Here is an 18,433-nt window from a genome sequence, read left to right as displayed (position 1 = left end):
GTACCCGTTCTAGCATGTAATATCTCCACCAGAGTACTTAGTTCACCCTGCTGCTGCAGCTATTACAAAGACAAATGTTAGTATCATATCTCCTGGAAGGATTCTCTGTAATTTGGGGAAATAAAGGAGGAATCCAAAGCTTGCAGAGACACTAATTACAGTAGTAAAATGTAAACTCTCCCTGTTCCTAAGATTTAGATACCTAAAAAGTTAGTGAATGTTCAAACCACTGTTGACCAGCCAAAATGTTAATCTCGGGCTGATAACGTTTTTATTTCTGGTATTGGTTCTCACTATTCAGTCTTCTTTAAACTGTTGGAAACTGATTGGTTGCCCTGGTTTTTTGCACGTTTTTCATTGTTTTTGTTTGCACAGTCCTAAAAGGTAAGCCCGAGTGATCTTTATTTATTAATGGCAATTTGTTTGTCTCTTTGTATTACAGCCGAGGTTGGGGTCTTTGCTTGGATGACCCCCCAAGTAAGGAGTTACTTAATTTTCCTTCTGTTCCTCCTGGAGTCTTGTATGATGTTGGCCATCAGTGCCGACTTCAGTATGGATCTACCTCTACCTTTTGCAAGGATATTGATGTAAGATTCTAATTCATACATAGTTGAGTTGTGGGATTATAGTTTCTGTAGCATGCATAACAAAGTGATCTACCAAAAGTAGTCAATAGAAGGTCTATGGGAAAACTGGCTATAAGGTCATGGGCTCTCAGAGTTTATTGATGTATGTATCAGGGAACAATAGGGAATAAGCTAGCCCAAAGTCATAGAAAAGCCACTGTACCACAAAATGCTAAACATCTTTATGCCGTAAAGGAGAGAAAGGTGTCAGAACACACAGCTTGGTATCTATGAGGCTACATAACTGCAGACCATACCTGTCCACCAACAATATAACTTATAATGATGTAGTAAGCATTAGAACTAAAGCAAGAAGCAATGGAAAAAGGTGGCCCGGTTTGATGAATCATGAATTCTTTTATATTATGTGGATATTGCTTACCCTGGGGAGAGATGATTCGTTCCTTGCTTACCTGCTGCTAACACTTTGGTTCCAGATATCACAGTACACCTTTAGAGGTTATGTGGAGTCCATACAGGGTAACCTACACAATATTAGGCAGGTGGTTTTAATGTTTGGGCTGATCGTGGTATATAGATAAAATGGTTTGCAAAAACAGTACATACTTCATGTATAGACAGCTCAAGATAAAAGTTATTCTGAATATTTTGGTAATACTTTGTAAACTTATAGAACTTTTGTTTCTGATTTTCCAATTGTATTACAGAATGTATGCAACTCTCTGTGGTGCTCTGTTGGTACCACATGTCATTCCAAACTTGATGCTGCGGTGGATGGTACTACATGCGGTGAAAACAAGGTATGTAATACTGGACAGTACACACAGAGTTTTAAAACCTATATGCAACTTTGAGATATTCCATTAGAGGCTTATTTTAAAAGTTATGGTACATAATGTGATGTTCAAACTTCATATCTTTCTGTAAGCATTCACAAACCTTTTTTGTGAAGAAGCAAAACGTTAGTGATTATATTACACACTGGTGATGATGGATTATACTTTATGGCAAAAACAAAAAAACAACATACCAGAATTGGCTGCTTCCAGTGACAGAATACAGCAGACATCCTTTATAATACAAAAGTTTACATCTGTTTGGGTAAAGACTGATTTTTCAGACTAATTTAGTTGTATAATTATCTTTGTATGGTTGTCGTGCAGTGGTGTTTTGGTGGTGACTGTGTGCCTGTTGGTCATCGTCCTGCTGCAGTGGATGGATCGTGGGGTTCCTGGAGCTCATGGTCATCATGTACACGAACATGTGGAGCTGGCATTCAGAGTGCAGAGCGGCACTGCAGCAATCCCACGTATGTACATTTTATGGTCTTGTTATTGTATTTTACTTTTTTTTTATTTAATTGTGCTTTAAAAACTACTCAGCTAGAAGAAGATGTAACATCAAACATTAGATGATTCCGAAGATATGCTTTGTAAATATGCTCAAGGAGGGCATCAAATGCACAATTCAAGCTTTAATCCCAATTAGTTTTTGGTGCCTAATTTTGATAGGTGCATACAACAGCCAGTGTTCTCCATTCTTTGTGAATTGTGGTTCTTCCTCACTAATAGTCACTGATGAATAATACAAAAGAAGAATCATGCAGGTATCAAATCCTAAGAGCTAAGTCATGGAGCCTTAAAAGTGCATTGTAACAGGCTTGAAATGAAGAAATATCAGGGGATCAGCAGATCACAATACTCTATAAGCAGTATGTGGATATACTGTCACACTGAAAAAGAAAATTAAATAAGTAAAACTTCATATCTTTATCTTCATTATCTTTTTTTACAGATAGAGTGGGAAAATGTTTGAACTTACATTGCTGACTGAATTTTGCTGGATTTTAACACCATATCTACTATTTTGTTTCACTACTGGGTCTGTTGTATTAAAAATAAGGAAATTCAATAAAGAGGAGTTATCCATAGTAGGTGATAAGATTCCAAATATCTTTCTCACTGCAGAATGGAAAAATATTAAGGAGCTGATTGTTTTTTTTCTTAACTGGACAACACATTTACTGAGTTCTTTGGTAAATGATGCTTAAGTCAGCATGTGGTTTTTCTGAAAGTCCCCTCCCTTTAGCTTTGTCCTGATTGTGTGTGCCAAGTGTAGCTGCATCCAGGCATTCATGCCAATTATGTGTAACTCAAGACTGTCTGCTCCACACACGCCTTTCAGCTGCACTGTATTTTTGTGTTGGAATGCTATCAATTGAAAATTTGAAACTTCTCAAGTAGCCTAAAAATTGTTTTTACATCAGTTAAGGGTCAGCCTACCCAAAACTGATATTTGTTTTTTGTCAGATGCTGCACCCTGATATGTATGCTTAAAGCTGAGCTTCACTCAAACTATTAAATAATCAGATATAAATCATTTTTTAAATAAATAATTCTGTTATAGCAGCAGGTTAAGATGATGGCTTGTAAGAAATCTGTAATATTGGTATATCTCACTCCTGAGAGATTTGTGGTCAGAGGCAGCAGTGCCTTAGATCCCACACTGCAGATATACCGCTTTGAGGAACAGATGTACCAAGGCACATTCATATACCAGAACGTGTATTGTAGTGTTTCAGTATCATTGGGCCTGATTTATTAAAGCTCTCCAAGACTGGAGAGGATATACTTTAATCAGTGAAGATGGGTAATCCAGCAAAACCTGGAATGGATTTGCTATTTGTTTGCAAATGTTTGAATCCTGGACCAGATCCATTCCAGGTTTGCTAGATCACCCAGCTTCACTGATGAAAGTGTATCCTCTCCAGCCTTGGAGAGATTTAATAGATCAGGCCATTGAAGACAAAGGTAGATTGTTCAGGGCACTGCTTACAAAATATAAACATTTCTATTATGTTCACTATACCATAGCAATGCAGATCCACAATAACTCTTGTAAACTCTTCCAGCCACATCTGGGACCCTAAACCCAGATGAAAGATTTTTACCCAAACTCTACAGTGATCATACTAGCCACACAAATACTACTATTGCAAAAATATCTTATTTGTACAAGGTACAAACTAATATTTTATTTTACTAGGTATGGACTAACCAGAGCCAAAATGAGCTGATCTGCTTGCAGCTTTCATTTTGCATGATAATAGATTACAGTCTTATTGAAAACATCAAAGCAGAGGCAATGTATTAAATGCAGTAAAAAAACTACTCTAAAAGAAGCCTTATCTGTATTTTATTATGTGTGCTATGGCAAACCATGCAGACAAGTAAATAGCTGAACCATATGTGATGAAGTATTGTCTATCTTCCTCTCTCAGTCAAGATGGCAACCCCTTTCAAGTATGTCTGTTATTTGCATAGGGCTTGATTTTAAACCAGTTGTAAGCACAGGGGTGTATTTTATATAAAGGAAAACAATCTATCTCTTGGAAAGCTGTCTAGAGCTACGTACACACTTCCAATTATTATCGTCGGAAAACGAACGACGAACGTTCCTGCACGATATATATGAACGATCGTATAGCACTGATACTGCACATAGAGGTAACGACACGATCGTTCGTAGATATTGTACACACAATAGATACGATCGTTTAAGCGATAGAGGAACTATGTGCACGACAGGAAAGTGAACGGACGTTCGTTCATCACGCATGCTCTGAACATGGACGATCAACGAACGACCGTACACACGAACGATGTTCAACGATCGTCGTCCAATCCGATCCGCCGGTCCGGTCGTTCGTTTCCAGCGACTTTCCTCGTTCGTCGGCGTCGTTGGTTACTTTTTTACGAACGATTTTTTGCCCAATTGATCGTTCGTCGTTCGATTGGAACGATAAAAATTGGAAGTGTGTACGCACCTTTAGACATCCGTGGGATTGTGACATAATAAATATTTGAAAGTATGCCAGAAGAATAGCATTGGTGCTCTTAGATCAAGACAAAAGAGTGCAAACACTGGTGTGTAAAATTTACATGGTGAGTAATAATTATTCAAGCATAGGACAGAGAAATGAGGGAAGATTCATGTTGTGTCATGCTAAAAACTATATCATATATTTAAACAATACAGCATTTTCTACATGTAAGATGCCCAAAAATGTAGCAAGAATGGCATATTCCTTTATAAAAGTCCAAACCTGAAATAGGAGTTAGTTTTCTAGCATATTAGCACCACCCAACTACAATTGTATTTTTAAATAAACACACAACTCGATAAAGGCAGAAATAAGTCATGTTTGTGTATTGGTAAAATAATTGATTCTTTAAATAAATGGGAAACAAAATGTGGTTTGGCAAGAAAAATGCTTCAAGGTAACAGCAGTGAGATACGTGCTCATCTGATGTTTAAAATGTGTTGAAAGCACCATGGTTTCTGTAAGGAAACCTTATATTTAAGAATAGGGTTTGAGTTTGCCACATCTTCGAACTTCAAAGCAGCTGTCAAAGTAACAAATGAAAAAGGACATTGCCTGTATTGTGCCTTTGCAATGGGTTCCCAAACGGCTCCTGTTCTATAGATCATTTATTGGGTTTCCAGTGAACAAACTTGTTTGGAAAACTTGTTCACAGCAAGAATATTCACAAGTACATACAACAACTTTATCATACATTTTCACCATTAATCACTTATATTTTATGAATTATCAGATTTCACTAATAGGTGGTGATCCGCCACCATTTATATGCTTAATTAACCTGTCAATTCATTGATCAGAAATCCCAAACCACACTACATATGTGCAACTTTCTGCCCTTCCAAACATTTACCCCTTCATGTTACTATATTTAGAAGTATCCAGGACTGACTGAGAGTTTCTAATTTTTATAACTGACACAACCCACAGACACAATATAGCAGAACATTTGTGGACACCTGGCTATCATCCCTACATTATATCGGCAAAGGTATAAGTATACCCATTTTAACTTTCTCTTTAGGTGTTTCTAGTACAGAGGACATTTCTGATGATTGTGCACTTCCAATCATTTAGGAAAGGCCATTTTCGATTTTACAATCATGTAAACAAAAGCAGATGCATAAAGTCTTGATTTGATAAATCTGTAGCCCTGACCTCAACCCTGCTGAACACCTTTGGGATAAATCACAATTCTAATTGCGAGCCAGGTCTTCTCATCCAACATCAGTACCTAAAATCAGCAAATGAGCAAAAAAAACCCACACAAGCCTTTCTAAGACTATGTACACATGCTCAATTATTGTCATTGGAAACAATCTTTCACAATCATACAGCATGCAGTTATTGCCAGATATGTAAAATCACTATGCTTGCCTACAAAGACTAGGTTGGTTTGGTTGTGATCATTTATTGGGTCCAGTAGTATTGTGTGTAATGATGCGTGTACTGACAGCGAATAGACCATAACAATTTTTCTATTAGCTGCTTCGCAGATACCTATACCGGTTACCCTAGTTTATGCCGGTGGATTACCTAACATAAAAGAAGTCATAGTTCCTTTTTGGGGACAACTTATTAGCCTTTGCAGAATGAGGAGATGAATGGAAAAATACAAATTACTAGAATGACTAGCCCTGAAGCTGTTCAAGATAACAAACAGGAAAAACAGATGTTAGAAAATCATCCATCAGTTGTACTGTTTAATTTTAACAACATATGTTCTCCTGCTGAAGATTTTCAGTTTTTCTTTCATTTACATCTATGAAGACAAAATTTCTTCCTGTGTTAATGGTGAGCTCCAAATAATGACATACCCTCTAAGACAGAACTAATTTATATTGCACACATATGTGTTTTCCATTTTAATGCTGTTACTGAGCTTTTCATGGGTGCCATAATGTATATAGTAACTAGACTAAACAGACTAAAGTTAAAATAATGTAAAAACTAAGTTATTACTAACTAAGATATCATTTGAAACCATTACCTGGATATTTGGGAACCAGCATAGAGACATATCGAGCAAATTAACTTTTATGTAAGTTCTGTCCATGGATCTGTGTTCTGATTTAGAATAAACTGTATGGCGCTTCAAAAACTTAGTACCACTTACAGACCTGCCATAAAAAAAATTAAACTCAGAAGTTAATTTTTTTTTCTTCCAGGGAGAATTGGGGTGACGTAATTGCTATTTAAACTTTAAAATCTACTAAAAAATGAGAAATATTAAGCCACACGTGGAGTGAGCACCCTGGAGTATAGCTTAGGGGTCATCATAGTTATCACTATGTTGTAGTTATCTCTACATACCAATACCACATGTGATTCTATGCATTATTAACTATACTCTAGATAAACAGGCTAGATTTACAAAGATTCCATCAGCTTGCTTTATAACAGTCATTTGGGAGTAAAATAAACTTATATACAGTATATCTTACATTCTATACATGAAGACAGGATCTCCCAGAGGAAGTGGTTTTTAAGTTATCAGGTCTGTTTGCCGGAAAAAAGCAGCTCCTCAATGGTCAGAAATGTAATTATACCTCTTATTGGATATATGATATAGACCACTAAGAACATCTGTACCCAATTATTAAGAGGTAGAGTGGTGATGGAATGTTATATTCCCACCCCCATCAGCTGTTCCCAAGATATTAAATAAAAATAAAGCATTGATGTGAATCACTGACACTCATTCATTAACAGTGCCTGTTTGTGGCATCAGATTCCGATAAGGTTCTATTTATTTATTTTTCTCCACAATGCCCAACTAATGAAAAACGGATATTTACATTTTAAGTATGTGTAGAATAATTACTTACAGTTCTTCTCTGGTTTATAATTGTTTCCAGTTTGTAAAAGGTCATTCAACCTCAAAATTATATTGTGGGCATGTCAAAGGGCCTGAAGCACCCATTGATTTGTTTTGTATTTTTGGGTTTCCTGGGGTAAAGTTTCTCTACTTCCAGCTTTGCCTCATGTCACATAAATATAGAAAAATACAATGGTTCTCCTGTCTCTTGTAATGTTTCAGTGCCCACCCCCCCATATTTATAATTTAAAAGCAAAGATAACAAAGACTGGGGTTTTATTTGCAGCACAAAATGTTTGTATTGATAATACAACAAAATAAAAGAAAATTTGTCACAACTCAAAGTACAAACACTATAAAATCATTTGTCCTTTCCATTCAATAGCATGGGATAGCAAACCAATTAGCTAGACATAGTATACTCAAATCGTATAAGAGCGAGATCAATAACAAAGGCTCATATGCCAACAGGGCGGGGATGCATAGAGAGTGCTATACTAAATGTGTGCTCATTGGATATTCCTGTTATAGAAGTGCAAGAGAAGTTAGCAAGGCTTGCACTGGATCCAGAATATTTGTGGGTTTGGAGTTGGTTACTTGGAGTGGCACCGACAGATATTTTCGAATTGGTGTTAGATCCAAAGGCATCAGTACCATGTAGAAGAAGCAGAATAGAGTGCAGAGTTGTGTCATGTAGGGAGCAGCAAGCATAGCCCGAGATTTCTTATTATAACAAGAAGAATAAGACACAGTAAGATTGGGTCCATGTACTCAGTGACAAACTACCATTAGAGTAAGATAACAGACTGCAAACTGTCTCTGTCAGACATAGAATTTTGTTTTTCCTTGTGTAACTGCAATGTTTAGTGTAGACCATGTCATATTAAGGTGGGGAAGGGGGATGAACAGGATTCATAAATTTGGCCTTTTACATTTTTCACCACCATGATTCCATTCCATTTTGGATACGCTCTGTCCCAACCAAGTCATCTAGTCCTTGTGATCTTTACACTTGCCCATTTTTCCTGCTTTTAATACATCACCTTAAAGAACTGGCTTGTTCACTGATGCCTAATATATCCCACCATTGGGCCTGATTTATTAAGTTCTCCAAGGCTAGGGAAGATAAACTTTCATCAGTGAATCTGGGTGATTGCTTAACCTCCCTAGAGGTAATCCCAAGTTACACTTGGGGTAGAAAAAAGTGGCTAAAAGTGGTAACCCCGAGTCACACTCAGGGTATGTAAACCTATGGGAAGGTTAGTAAATAAAGTGCTTACCTGATCCGCCGGCATCCTGCGCCGTCCAGCGCAGCGATCTCCGTCTTCTTTCTTCTTCCTTCTTCCTGCTTCTGCATCCGATGAGTCATCGGGGGATTCCTGTTGACGTCGGTGCGTGTGTACGTTGCCGGTGGGGCGGGGGGGAAATTTAAAATCCATTGTATTGCATTCAATACAAAATAACTGTATTAAATGCAATACATTGGATTTTTATGTGTAAAGCAGTACATTGTTTTCAAGAACATTTATTTCACAGTATATATAATAGTATGAGTATATTATGTATTTTTTTTTTTAAATTTAAAAAAATTAACATTTTTTTTTTTAAATATAGATTTTTTAATTTATTCAATTTATTATTTTTAAATGATTTTGTGTTTCAAACTTTATCATACTCATACAAATATATTATAGTGTAAAATAAATTTTCATGAAAAACAATGTACGGCTTTTAGACATTTAAAACCGGAAATAAATGAACCGCTAGGGAGGTTAAAAGTCATTTGCTATTTGATAGTAAGTGTTTTCAATCCTAGACCAGATCCTTTCCAGGTTTGCTGGATTACCTAGGTTCACTGATGAAAGTGAATCTTCTCCAACTTGGAGAGTTTTACTAAATCAGGCCCATTGTAACAAGATATTCAATGTTATTAACTGTTCTGTACCTGTGAGTGTTTTTTATGTTTTGGCTAGTGAGTCGGTGCATGAATCTAAGGACAATTTCTATACAGACTGGAATTCTTGTTCCTTGCTTAGGCATTTTAAATCTGAATATGACAGAAGATTCCTTTCATAGTGCATATTACATATTGACATTTCCAAGCTGTTTGCCTTTAGGGACTTCTATGATGTGGTAAAACATAAAAGGATATTGTTTGTGTAAAAATATTTTTTATAAAATGGAAACTGCCCTGCAGAGGAAGCAGTCAGGGTATTATAGCCCATGAATGACACAATCCACATTCATGATAAATGTGTTTCCAAGTTCTTTTTGTCACCCAGCACTGAGAATAACTGTGAGTGACTGAGAATCTTCTTTTGGCTGAAATAGCTTCTTCAGTATCATGTGTTATAATTGCATCCGCATGCTTGCTATCAAATTGACACTGTACTCTATAATTCAATTACAACATCTTTTGTGATTCCTCCAAGTTATGCCTTGAAAGCTGCAATTGTTCTTGGTGAATGTGGGCTTCAGACGAGCATCATTATGGCAATTAGTGCCAGAGAATGTGAGAGAGTCTGTGTTTTCAGCTGATTATCCCAATGAAGAAGTGAGGGTCTGGAATGGGATCAAAGCACTCATATCTTAATATCTATATAATTTATACACAAAGTGCCATATAACACACAGCGTGTGTGTTCCATGAAGAACACTTTATTTTTTAAATGTGATGATAAGAGGAAAATTGCTGGTGTTTATTTCTTTAACTAAGCCATGTATATTACATGATGGTCCTTGTGTATTTTTATATTTACATAGACAGCCTATGCTTATCAGTGCCAAAGACAGAGCAGGATTAGTTATCCATCTATATAACAACTGGTGGGTAATGCATACTTCAAACATTAACAATAAATATATACATTAAACAGTATTATTGTATATTAATTTTGGCTGTGTGGCCACCATGGTTGTATTTAACCATTTTGGCCTGAAAATGATGTCTGTGGAAATTAGCATCCTGTGTGATCTTAAATTCTGTTAAAGACTTTTGACTTTCTGGTAAGTTCAGTGCCACTATGCTAAGGCTACGTACACACGTCAGATGATTCTCGTCCGATTATCGATTCAGGGCTTGTATCTGATGAGAATCAGACATGTGTACAGCGGCTGTCCGACGTCATTCATGGATCCGTCATGGCAGATCCACGAACGACGAATGATTGTAATACAAGTGAAGGTGAGAGAGCACAGCAGGGTGCTGCTTGCTCTTTCTCCCCCCTCTCTATTGAGTAGAACGGCAGAAGATCCTTTCCAACTCTATATAAGTCTAACATGTGTATGTAGCCAAAAGCACAGAGCTCGTTGTCCATCATCTGAACGACTGTCCCGGCGGATCCATGAATGATGGACGACAAACAATACTATTGGAAGTGAAGGGGGAGAGCGCGCAGCAGGGTGCCGCTCCGTCTTTCTTCCCCTCTCCTCTCTATAGAGCAGAATGGTGCTGTATGTACAAAATTCATTCATGCATCGTGCAGTCGGTTGTTGTCGGAAAAGGTCATTAAAAATCCTTTCCAATGACAACTATTGCATGTGTGTACATAGCCTAAGTCCTTGCATCTTCTTTTCTTTTCTTTTGTTTGTATGGCATCTCAGAAAGCAAGGAGTTGCTCAGCTGGGAGCATTCCTGTCCCTAACAACTATTTTTAAAAGGCCAACAATCTAAAATTGCAGGTCCTGCCCTGTCAACTGCTCAGCATCATACAATTTGTAAAAAAACATCAGAGTGATGTGGATTTCTTAGAGATAGATGCCTATTCATTTGACATTTTATGGAAATTTGGACATGCCTGAGATTTATAGGACCTTAACTTTGAAAGTAAAACTAAATGGGAGCCAATATAAACTCCACATAAGTAAGTTTACACGATAATTTAAGACTGATTATTCAGATTATGCATAGGCTCATTCATGACTGTATTTTTTTTTTCAGAAAGATTTAGAAAGACATAGAACTTTTGCCGTCACTTTTTGAAGTGATAGAAAGTTTCCCCTAACAGGGGTAAAGGGAACCCTTCCCACTTCCCGGTTTCCTCCCACATTCCAAAAACATGCAGCTATTTTTTTGGGCTTCTCCTCAAAGTGGATCTTAGACTGTATTAATGACATATGACTATTGTAGGGACATTAGATTGTGAGCCCCTTTGAGGGACAGCTAGTGACACGACTATGTATAATGTCAGTACTATATAAATTCCTTGTAATATTAATAACTTTCAGTGGTTCATTGCTCCTCTTTCTGTTGTATAAGCCTTGCTTATACATCAGATGATCCATTATTATCATCTGTAGTTTCGTCCACCAATAGTGAGACTTAGAAGATAGAAGATATACTGTCAGCCAGAATAAGGCTGTCAAAGTGCTCATTTTGTAAGCTCATTGGATTCTTGGATGTAACCTGATCAGCAGTTTTGGGTTTGACACAGGTTTGCTTTAAGTTCAATTATTTTTATGACAGTTGAGTAAATACATTGATACCCAGTTTAGTTTTTGGGGAAGAAAAATGCTTGCAAATAACCCCCCTAGCGGTATTCCTGTAGTGTGACTCGGGGGGGGGGTTTTCCCCACTTACCTCGCTCTGTTATCGTCCCCCGTCGTTCTGCTGGTCCCTGGGGTCACATTCTTCATCTTCAATATCCAGCTGGCGAATGCAGCGGCGATCTCAGGGTTTTACACATAAAAATCCAATGTATTCAATACAGTTATTTTGTATTGAATGCAATACAAATGGATTTTGAATTTCCCGCCCTGCCCGGCCGGGACGTACACACGCACCGACGTCACCAGGAACTCCCCGGTGACTCATCGGATGCAGAAGCAGCAAGAAGAAAGACGACGGAGATCGCGGTGCTGGACGGCGGGGGACCCCGGCGGATCAGGTAAGCGCTGTATTTACTAACCTTCCATAGGTGTTCCAACCCTGAGTGTGACTCGGGGTTACCACCTTTAGCAACTTTTTTCTACCCCGAGTCACACTCGGGGTTACCGCTAGGGAGGTTAAAGTTTATATAAATTTGTTAAATGTATTAAATATCGGTGAGTTATGCCTAAGAATTATAGTCTACAATGAAAAAAAAATTTCCATGCAAAAAATTGTACCCCTTTTGCATGGAAATTTGAAGAGAATTAGACCGCTAGGGAGGTTAATATAGGTTGTTTATACTTTGGGCTGAACTTTAGATAATACATACACACTGTCTAATGGAATTTGTGTCATTGAAGAGTATAGCTTAAATGTAACAATATCTTTTTCATACAGTGATAAATTCAGTAACACACAACATGCCAACTACAGAAATACATTCATCTAAATTTATTTCAGAACTGGCAAGCCTCCAATCGTGATATCCCACACACATAGATCATTCCAAATAGTCAGGATTCATTATCAACTATTACAGGAAAGTGGGAGGAGAATTTAAAGAATTATTCTTTTATAAGAGCATTTATTTCAGAATTTCAGCTACAGATTTAGTAATCCAGATTGGATCAAACTGTTGAGGTATGTTCAGACTGGCAGTCCGGTTGCTATTTCCTCAAGCCAGCGAACCTCTGCCTCTGGGGGACACTACGTGTGGCTTCTACTGGTGGCAGCCCAAAAGAAAATAATAGGACGTGTCCACTGTCAACCTGTAATCTGGTCCTTTAAAGCAGAAGTAAACTAAAAACCAAAAAATTACACTTACCTTTAGTCCTGCAGATCCCTTGATGGCGCTAATCCTTCCCATGATCCGGTCCCGCTTCATCCTGGAATGCCTCTTCCTCACAATGCAGAGGAAGCGCCGGGCTCTGCTATCTTCTCTTCCATCTTCTTCGGTCTCCTTTCTTCATCACCCAATCTCGCACTGCTCAGGTCTGAGATCAGGTGACATAGCTGTGAAGGGGGAAGAAAAAAGCTGAGCTGTGCATCCTTCAGATCGGCATCTCGTTCCTTCAGGAGNNNAACAACATATTTACCTTACATAGAAAATGTATCTACCCTCCTATGTAAAGTAAAAATATTGCGTTTAGATCCGCTTTAGGACAAGCGCTGAGTTGTGAGTAGCAAAGTGACTGTCAAAGAGCCAGCCGTTTGCTGCGTCTGAAGCTGCCCTTAAACAAATACACTACTTACCATGACTAATAATATTATTATTACACAGTATTTATATTGCACCAACATGTTACGCAGCTAGCTGTCCCTCACAATCTAATGTCCCTACCATAGTCATATGCCTTTAATACTTTAATAAGGTCACTTTTGGTGGGAAGCTAATAAACCTAACCATGTAGGTTTAGGAATGTGATAGGAAACATGGGCATAACATACACACTCCATGCAGATAGTGTCCTGACCAAGATTCAAACCTGGAACCTAGCGCGGCAAAGAGTGCTAACCATTGAGCCACCGTGCTGCCAATAATATGAAACACCTATAACCCTGGGAAACATACATAGTGTAATAAAGTCTTTACCTACTAAGTAGTCATATTTAAAAGTTGTCTCCTCTGTGTGCCCACGCTAAGTCAGTTATGGCAGAATAAGTTATACCAGGAAATGTGGAAAAAAAAATCATTTTTCCTGCTGTGCTCTGTGTAATATATGGAAGAAGGGCCCAACATATGCATGCTGTGTGCAGAGGACAGAATGGATGGTAGTTCTGCCAGTGTATAGAATCAATTTACCACCCTTTCTGTTGTTCAGCTATTGTGACCGAGCCTAGTTCAGGTGGTCCATTGTTTAAGTGTCTAATCATATTAATACAAGATGGCCTTGTGGGGCCAACTTTGGGTTCCACCCTTTGTTATGTAAGATTCAAGTGCCATAAGCCAAGGATAATGTGCATTGCCGGGTAAGATCTAGAAGAACCAGGATTGGCCAAGTATTAGTGTATTGTTCTATACTATATTATCATTTACACAATACCTTGTGTCTTCTTTTCATAGGCCCAGATACGGAGGAAGATATTGCCTAGGGGAGAGAAAGAGATACCGTGTATGTAATGTTACACCCTGTTCATTGGGCGTTCCTTCATTCCGCCAAGTGCAATGTTCACAGTTTGATTCTGTTCCTTACAAAGGGAAGCTTCATCAATGGAGCCCAGTGTTCATCAGCAGTAAGTATAGGAATATTTTACTAAAGCAAATGATCTGGGCAAATAAAAGTATTATTTTAAAGTGTGGATTACTCATATCATTGGATGGAAGCCTGGATAAATATTTTGCAGCCTAGGGATAGAAAGGACAATCCAACAAAAAGCAATTAAAAATTATCACCTTGGGTATAGTTTTTTTAACATGGGATTCACTGTCAACAGATGTACGTTGTTTGATCTTTTACTAGCTGAGAAAGGGAGACTGAAGACATAGTGGTGTATTATATTAATAATCTAATCTAAACATGCTTTACATTCAAGTCCTTGTATACAAAGGAAAACAATATAGTACGATTGAAATACAGCACTATTGTGATTTAATTGTACATATGTATTTTTTATATGTTTACACAGCACATTAAACTCTTCCCCCAGGCCAGGTTATGTCAGGTTCTATGTCTATTTAGAATATTGGGGTCTATTTAATAATGTTTTCACTCACAATTCACACATTTCTATAAAAACATGAACCCATTTTGCCCATTAGATTTATTGGGTAAATTTAGTATTGGGTAAAAGTTATTTAAATATTAAGTGAGAACATTGATACCTAGACCCCAAATGTGTAATCTTTAACTTTTCTTTTAGTTTTGGATAACGTAAGGAACAGTTAAGAATTGTTTCTGTTTTTGGTGAAGACCAAAATTCTAATTGCCACTAGAAGAGAAATAAATCTTCTAAGGGGGGCACCTTTCTTCCAGTGACATATCAAGGGGGTTTTTCTAATAGCAAAAATTAACCTGACTTGGAGGTAAATCTTTTCTTACTCTATCTGAAAAAAGTTTTGGCTAGAGATACTCTTTAAGCTAGTGTGTTTTATGGTGTGTAGGGTAGACATAAAAAGACACATTGAGCCCTATTTATTAAAGCTCTCCAAGGCTGGAGAGGATACACTTTCATCAATGAAGCTGGGTGATCCAACAAACCTGGAATGGATCTGTTCCAGGATTCAAAACATTTTCTAACAAATATCAAATGACTTTTAATAAATCCATTCCAGGTTTTCTGGATCACCCAGCTTCATTGATGAAAGTGTATCCTGTTCAGCCTTGGAGAGCTTTAATAAATCAGGCCCAATGTCCACAAAAGAAAGTTTGATGAAAATTTAATTTCCAACTTGAAAAGAAAATGTCTGCTCCAAAAACTCTGTTTTATAGTTTATATAGGAAGCTTATGCTAGGATCTCTTTCCCAAACCATGTCACCATACATGGAACCTGCAATATGCAACCTATCATTGGGTATATCATGCATCAATATCACTGTTTATTAAGACAGCTTAATAAATTATTAAACACTAATATTTATTCTTACTTTGTTTTGGGCAGTAAATCCATGTGAGCTTCACTGCCAGTCTACTACAGAGTACTTTGCAGAGAAGCTACGAGACGCTGTGATTGATGGGACACCATGTTTTGAGGGAAATACAAGCCGGGATATGTGCATTAATGGAATATGTAAGGTATGATATATTGCTCAAATTTGTCAAATGTCAACTTTATCCTGCTACCATGCTAAAAAAAGTGTAAGAAGAACATAGGGATGATATGAGAAACAAGAGGCAGTTGCTAAAAAGGGGCCCTTATCATTTTTTTAGTATTAATATTAGTACAGTATTATTCATACCGGCATCAATAAAGGCTATTACATGGCAGATTTCATTTTTTTTTTACCAGCTTTATATACCAAGAACTGATGAACAGGCCAAGGAAGCCTCCTGCCATCTGTTTAAAATTTTTCATATCAAATCTGTTTTTAATAGATAAAAAGGCCTACCCTAATCCATTCTTGTTTGCTGGTTGAAATGGTTGTATTTGCCTGTACAAATTTACGTGTGGGTGTCATTCAGTTATCATCAGTGTATCAGTTTCAGTGTTCTTACAACAACAAAAAATATATCATCATTAACTGCCTGTAACTGTATTCTGTCTATGAAATCTCCCAATTGCCAAATGAATTAGAAAGACACAAACCCTTTATATAGCAGATGTGTAGACCCAGAAATCCAAGTGCAGCAATCTGATCGACATAGTTCCCAAGAAGTATAACTATCTTACGCGCTTTACATCTTAAAAAACTGGAATATGAATTGTTGGATGTGTGATCCTTGATAATGCCTTATAAAAGTTATCCCTTTCAGGAAAATTTATATTGGTCTGCCTGATAACTTGCTGTAATGGCTTATAATAGTTCTCCATGGATTGCAATACACAATATTACAAGTTGAAACAAAGCAGGTCTGCTTGTGTGGCCCACACCTTTTATAGTAATACTGCATTATTTTAAAATATTTCTAAAGCATTTTAATAATATTAATCTACTTCCAACAGAACATTGGCTGTGACTATGAGATTGACTCCAATGCTGTGGAGGATCGCTGTGGTGTATGTCATGGTGACTCCTCTACGTGTCATACTGTGCACAAAACGTTTGATGACAGCGAGGGACTTGGTTTTTTTTAAATGTGCAAACTGATTGGAAGGGCAGGATAGCATATGCATATCACAAAGTTCTACCAGTTGATCGAACATAAAATTGGCAATGGATCTTCATGGGTTTACTAAATTCTTCCCATATATGTATTTCAACATTGTATTTAGCTGTTTTCTTGGATTTCACTTATAAATGACTTCTGCTGACCAGATTACATTTTTGGGCAATAATTTTGCATCAGTTCCCAGTTTCTTTGTCATCAGTGCTCATCAACTCAGTATGAATTCATCCCTTATGTTGCAGTTTTGGTCATATTGACACCATCACAGGATTGATCCCTTGTATATTTATGGCAATAATGATTTCTCAGGAACTGCAAGGTATATAGTCTTTAAATGTATTGTGTTTTTAAGCAATCCATGTCTGCTTTCCAGGTTATGTGGACATTGGCCTCATTCCCCCAGGTGCTCGCGAGATCCGCATTGAAGAAGTGGCAGAGGCTGGAAACTTTTTAGCCCTTCGAAGTGAAGACCCAGAGAAGTATTTCCTAAATGGCAGATGGACTATTCAGTGGAATGGGGATTACCAGGCAGCAGGGACAACTTTTACTTACACCCGCACTGGAAATTTGGAAAACTTGACAGCACCTGGACCAACCTACGAGCCTGTGTGGATACAGGTAATATGGTGATAATATTTTCAACATTTTCATCTGAAATCGTAATTGTATATTATTAGAAATTACTCCAGATTTTCTGCAGTGATTATCTAATGATGTGTGATCTCCGCTTAGGCTAGGTACACACGTGCAATACTTGTTGTTAGAAAGGGTTTTTCACAATCCTTTCTAATGACAAACGACTGCACAATGCATGAACGAGTCCTGTACATACAGCACAGTTCTGCTCTATGGAGAGGGAGAGTGATGGAGCGCTCTCTCCCCTTCACTTGCATTACGATCGTTGGCCGCCCATCATCTGTGGACCCACCAGGACGGTCGTTTGGATGATGGATGATGAGCACTGTACACATTCAAGATTCTCGTCCACTCAGCCCTGAGCAGATCATCGAACGAGAACCATTGCACGTGTGCACTTACCTTAGTCCTGAAGTAATGTGATGACCTTCCCCCTGTGTACATGAATGACTAGGTTCGCAGGGGATCGAATAACACAAACCCCATTTTGCTAGATGGGGACCAGCACTGGACCAAGGAGCTAATCAGGGACAATGCTGGAACGTGCATAGATTAGATGCATGGATGCAAGTAAAGATTGGAATAATTTTATGTTGGGTCATCTGATCTTTTATACACCCTCCTTCTGTAATTATCTTCAGGCAGTCTGAAGTTTGTGGGCCTGTCAGATCCCCCGCAGGTCTGCTTTACGCACATGTTTTGGTGCAAGCCGGTTGTTGATGTCACTGCAATGTTTACATGGTAATATGTGGTATTGCATATGCATTAGGTAAATATATTTAAATTAAAGATTTTGTGATTAGAATTTAAACTCCAAATATGTACATTTTATATTTATTATATACATTAGCTCAATAAGTTAGGTTTACTTCTCC

The 18,433-nt window shown here is 37.7% G+C and overlaps 1 protein-coding gene across 1 annotated transcript in view; it reads left to right on the top strand.

Annotated features, from left to right (window-relative positions):
- Positions 1-18,433, top strand: part of ADAMTS7 (ADAM metallopeptidase with thrombospondin type 1 motif 7) — a gene marked incomplete in the record, with an annotated part of 78,049 nt that overhangs the window by 36,371 nt on the left and 23,245 nt on the right. The window contains 7 exon segments of the mRNA XM_072399120.1: positions 443-587; positions 1,295-1,387; positions 1,751-1,896; positions 14,221-14,390; positions 15,757-15,890; positions 16,759-16,879; positions 17,296-17,540. Coding sequence (XP_072255221.1) covers positions 443-587; positions 1,295-1,387; positions 1,751-1,896; positions 14,221-14,390; positions 15,757-15,890; positions 16,759-16,879; positions 17,296-17,540 — 1,054 coding nt within the window.

Source organism: Pyxicephalus adspersus, chromosome 2 (assembly GCF_032062135.1).
Source record: "Pyxicephalus adspersus chromosome 2, UCB_Pads_2.0, whole genome shotgun sequence".
Classification (NCBI taxonomy): Eukaryota; Metazoa; Chordata; class Amphibia; order Anura; family Pyxicephalidae; genus Pyxicephalus; species Pyxicephalus adspersus.
The sequence above is the reverse complement of the archived record's forward strand: the minus strand, read 5'-3'. Positions and strand labels throughout refer to the sequence as shown.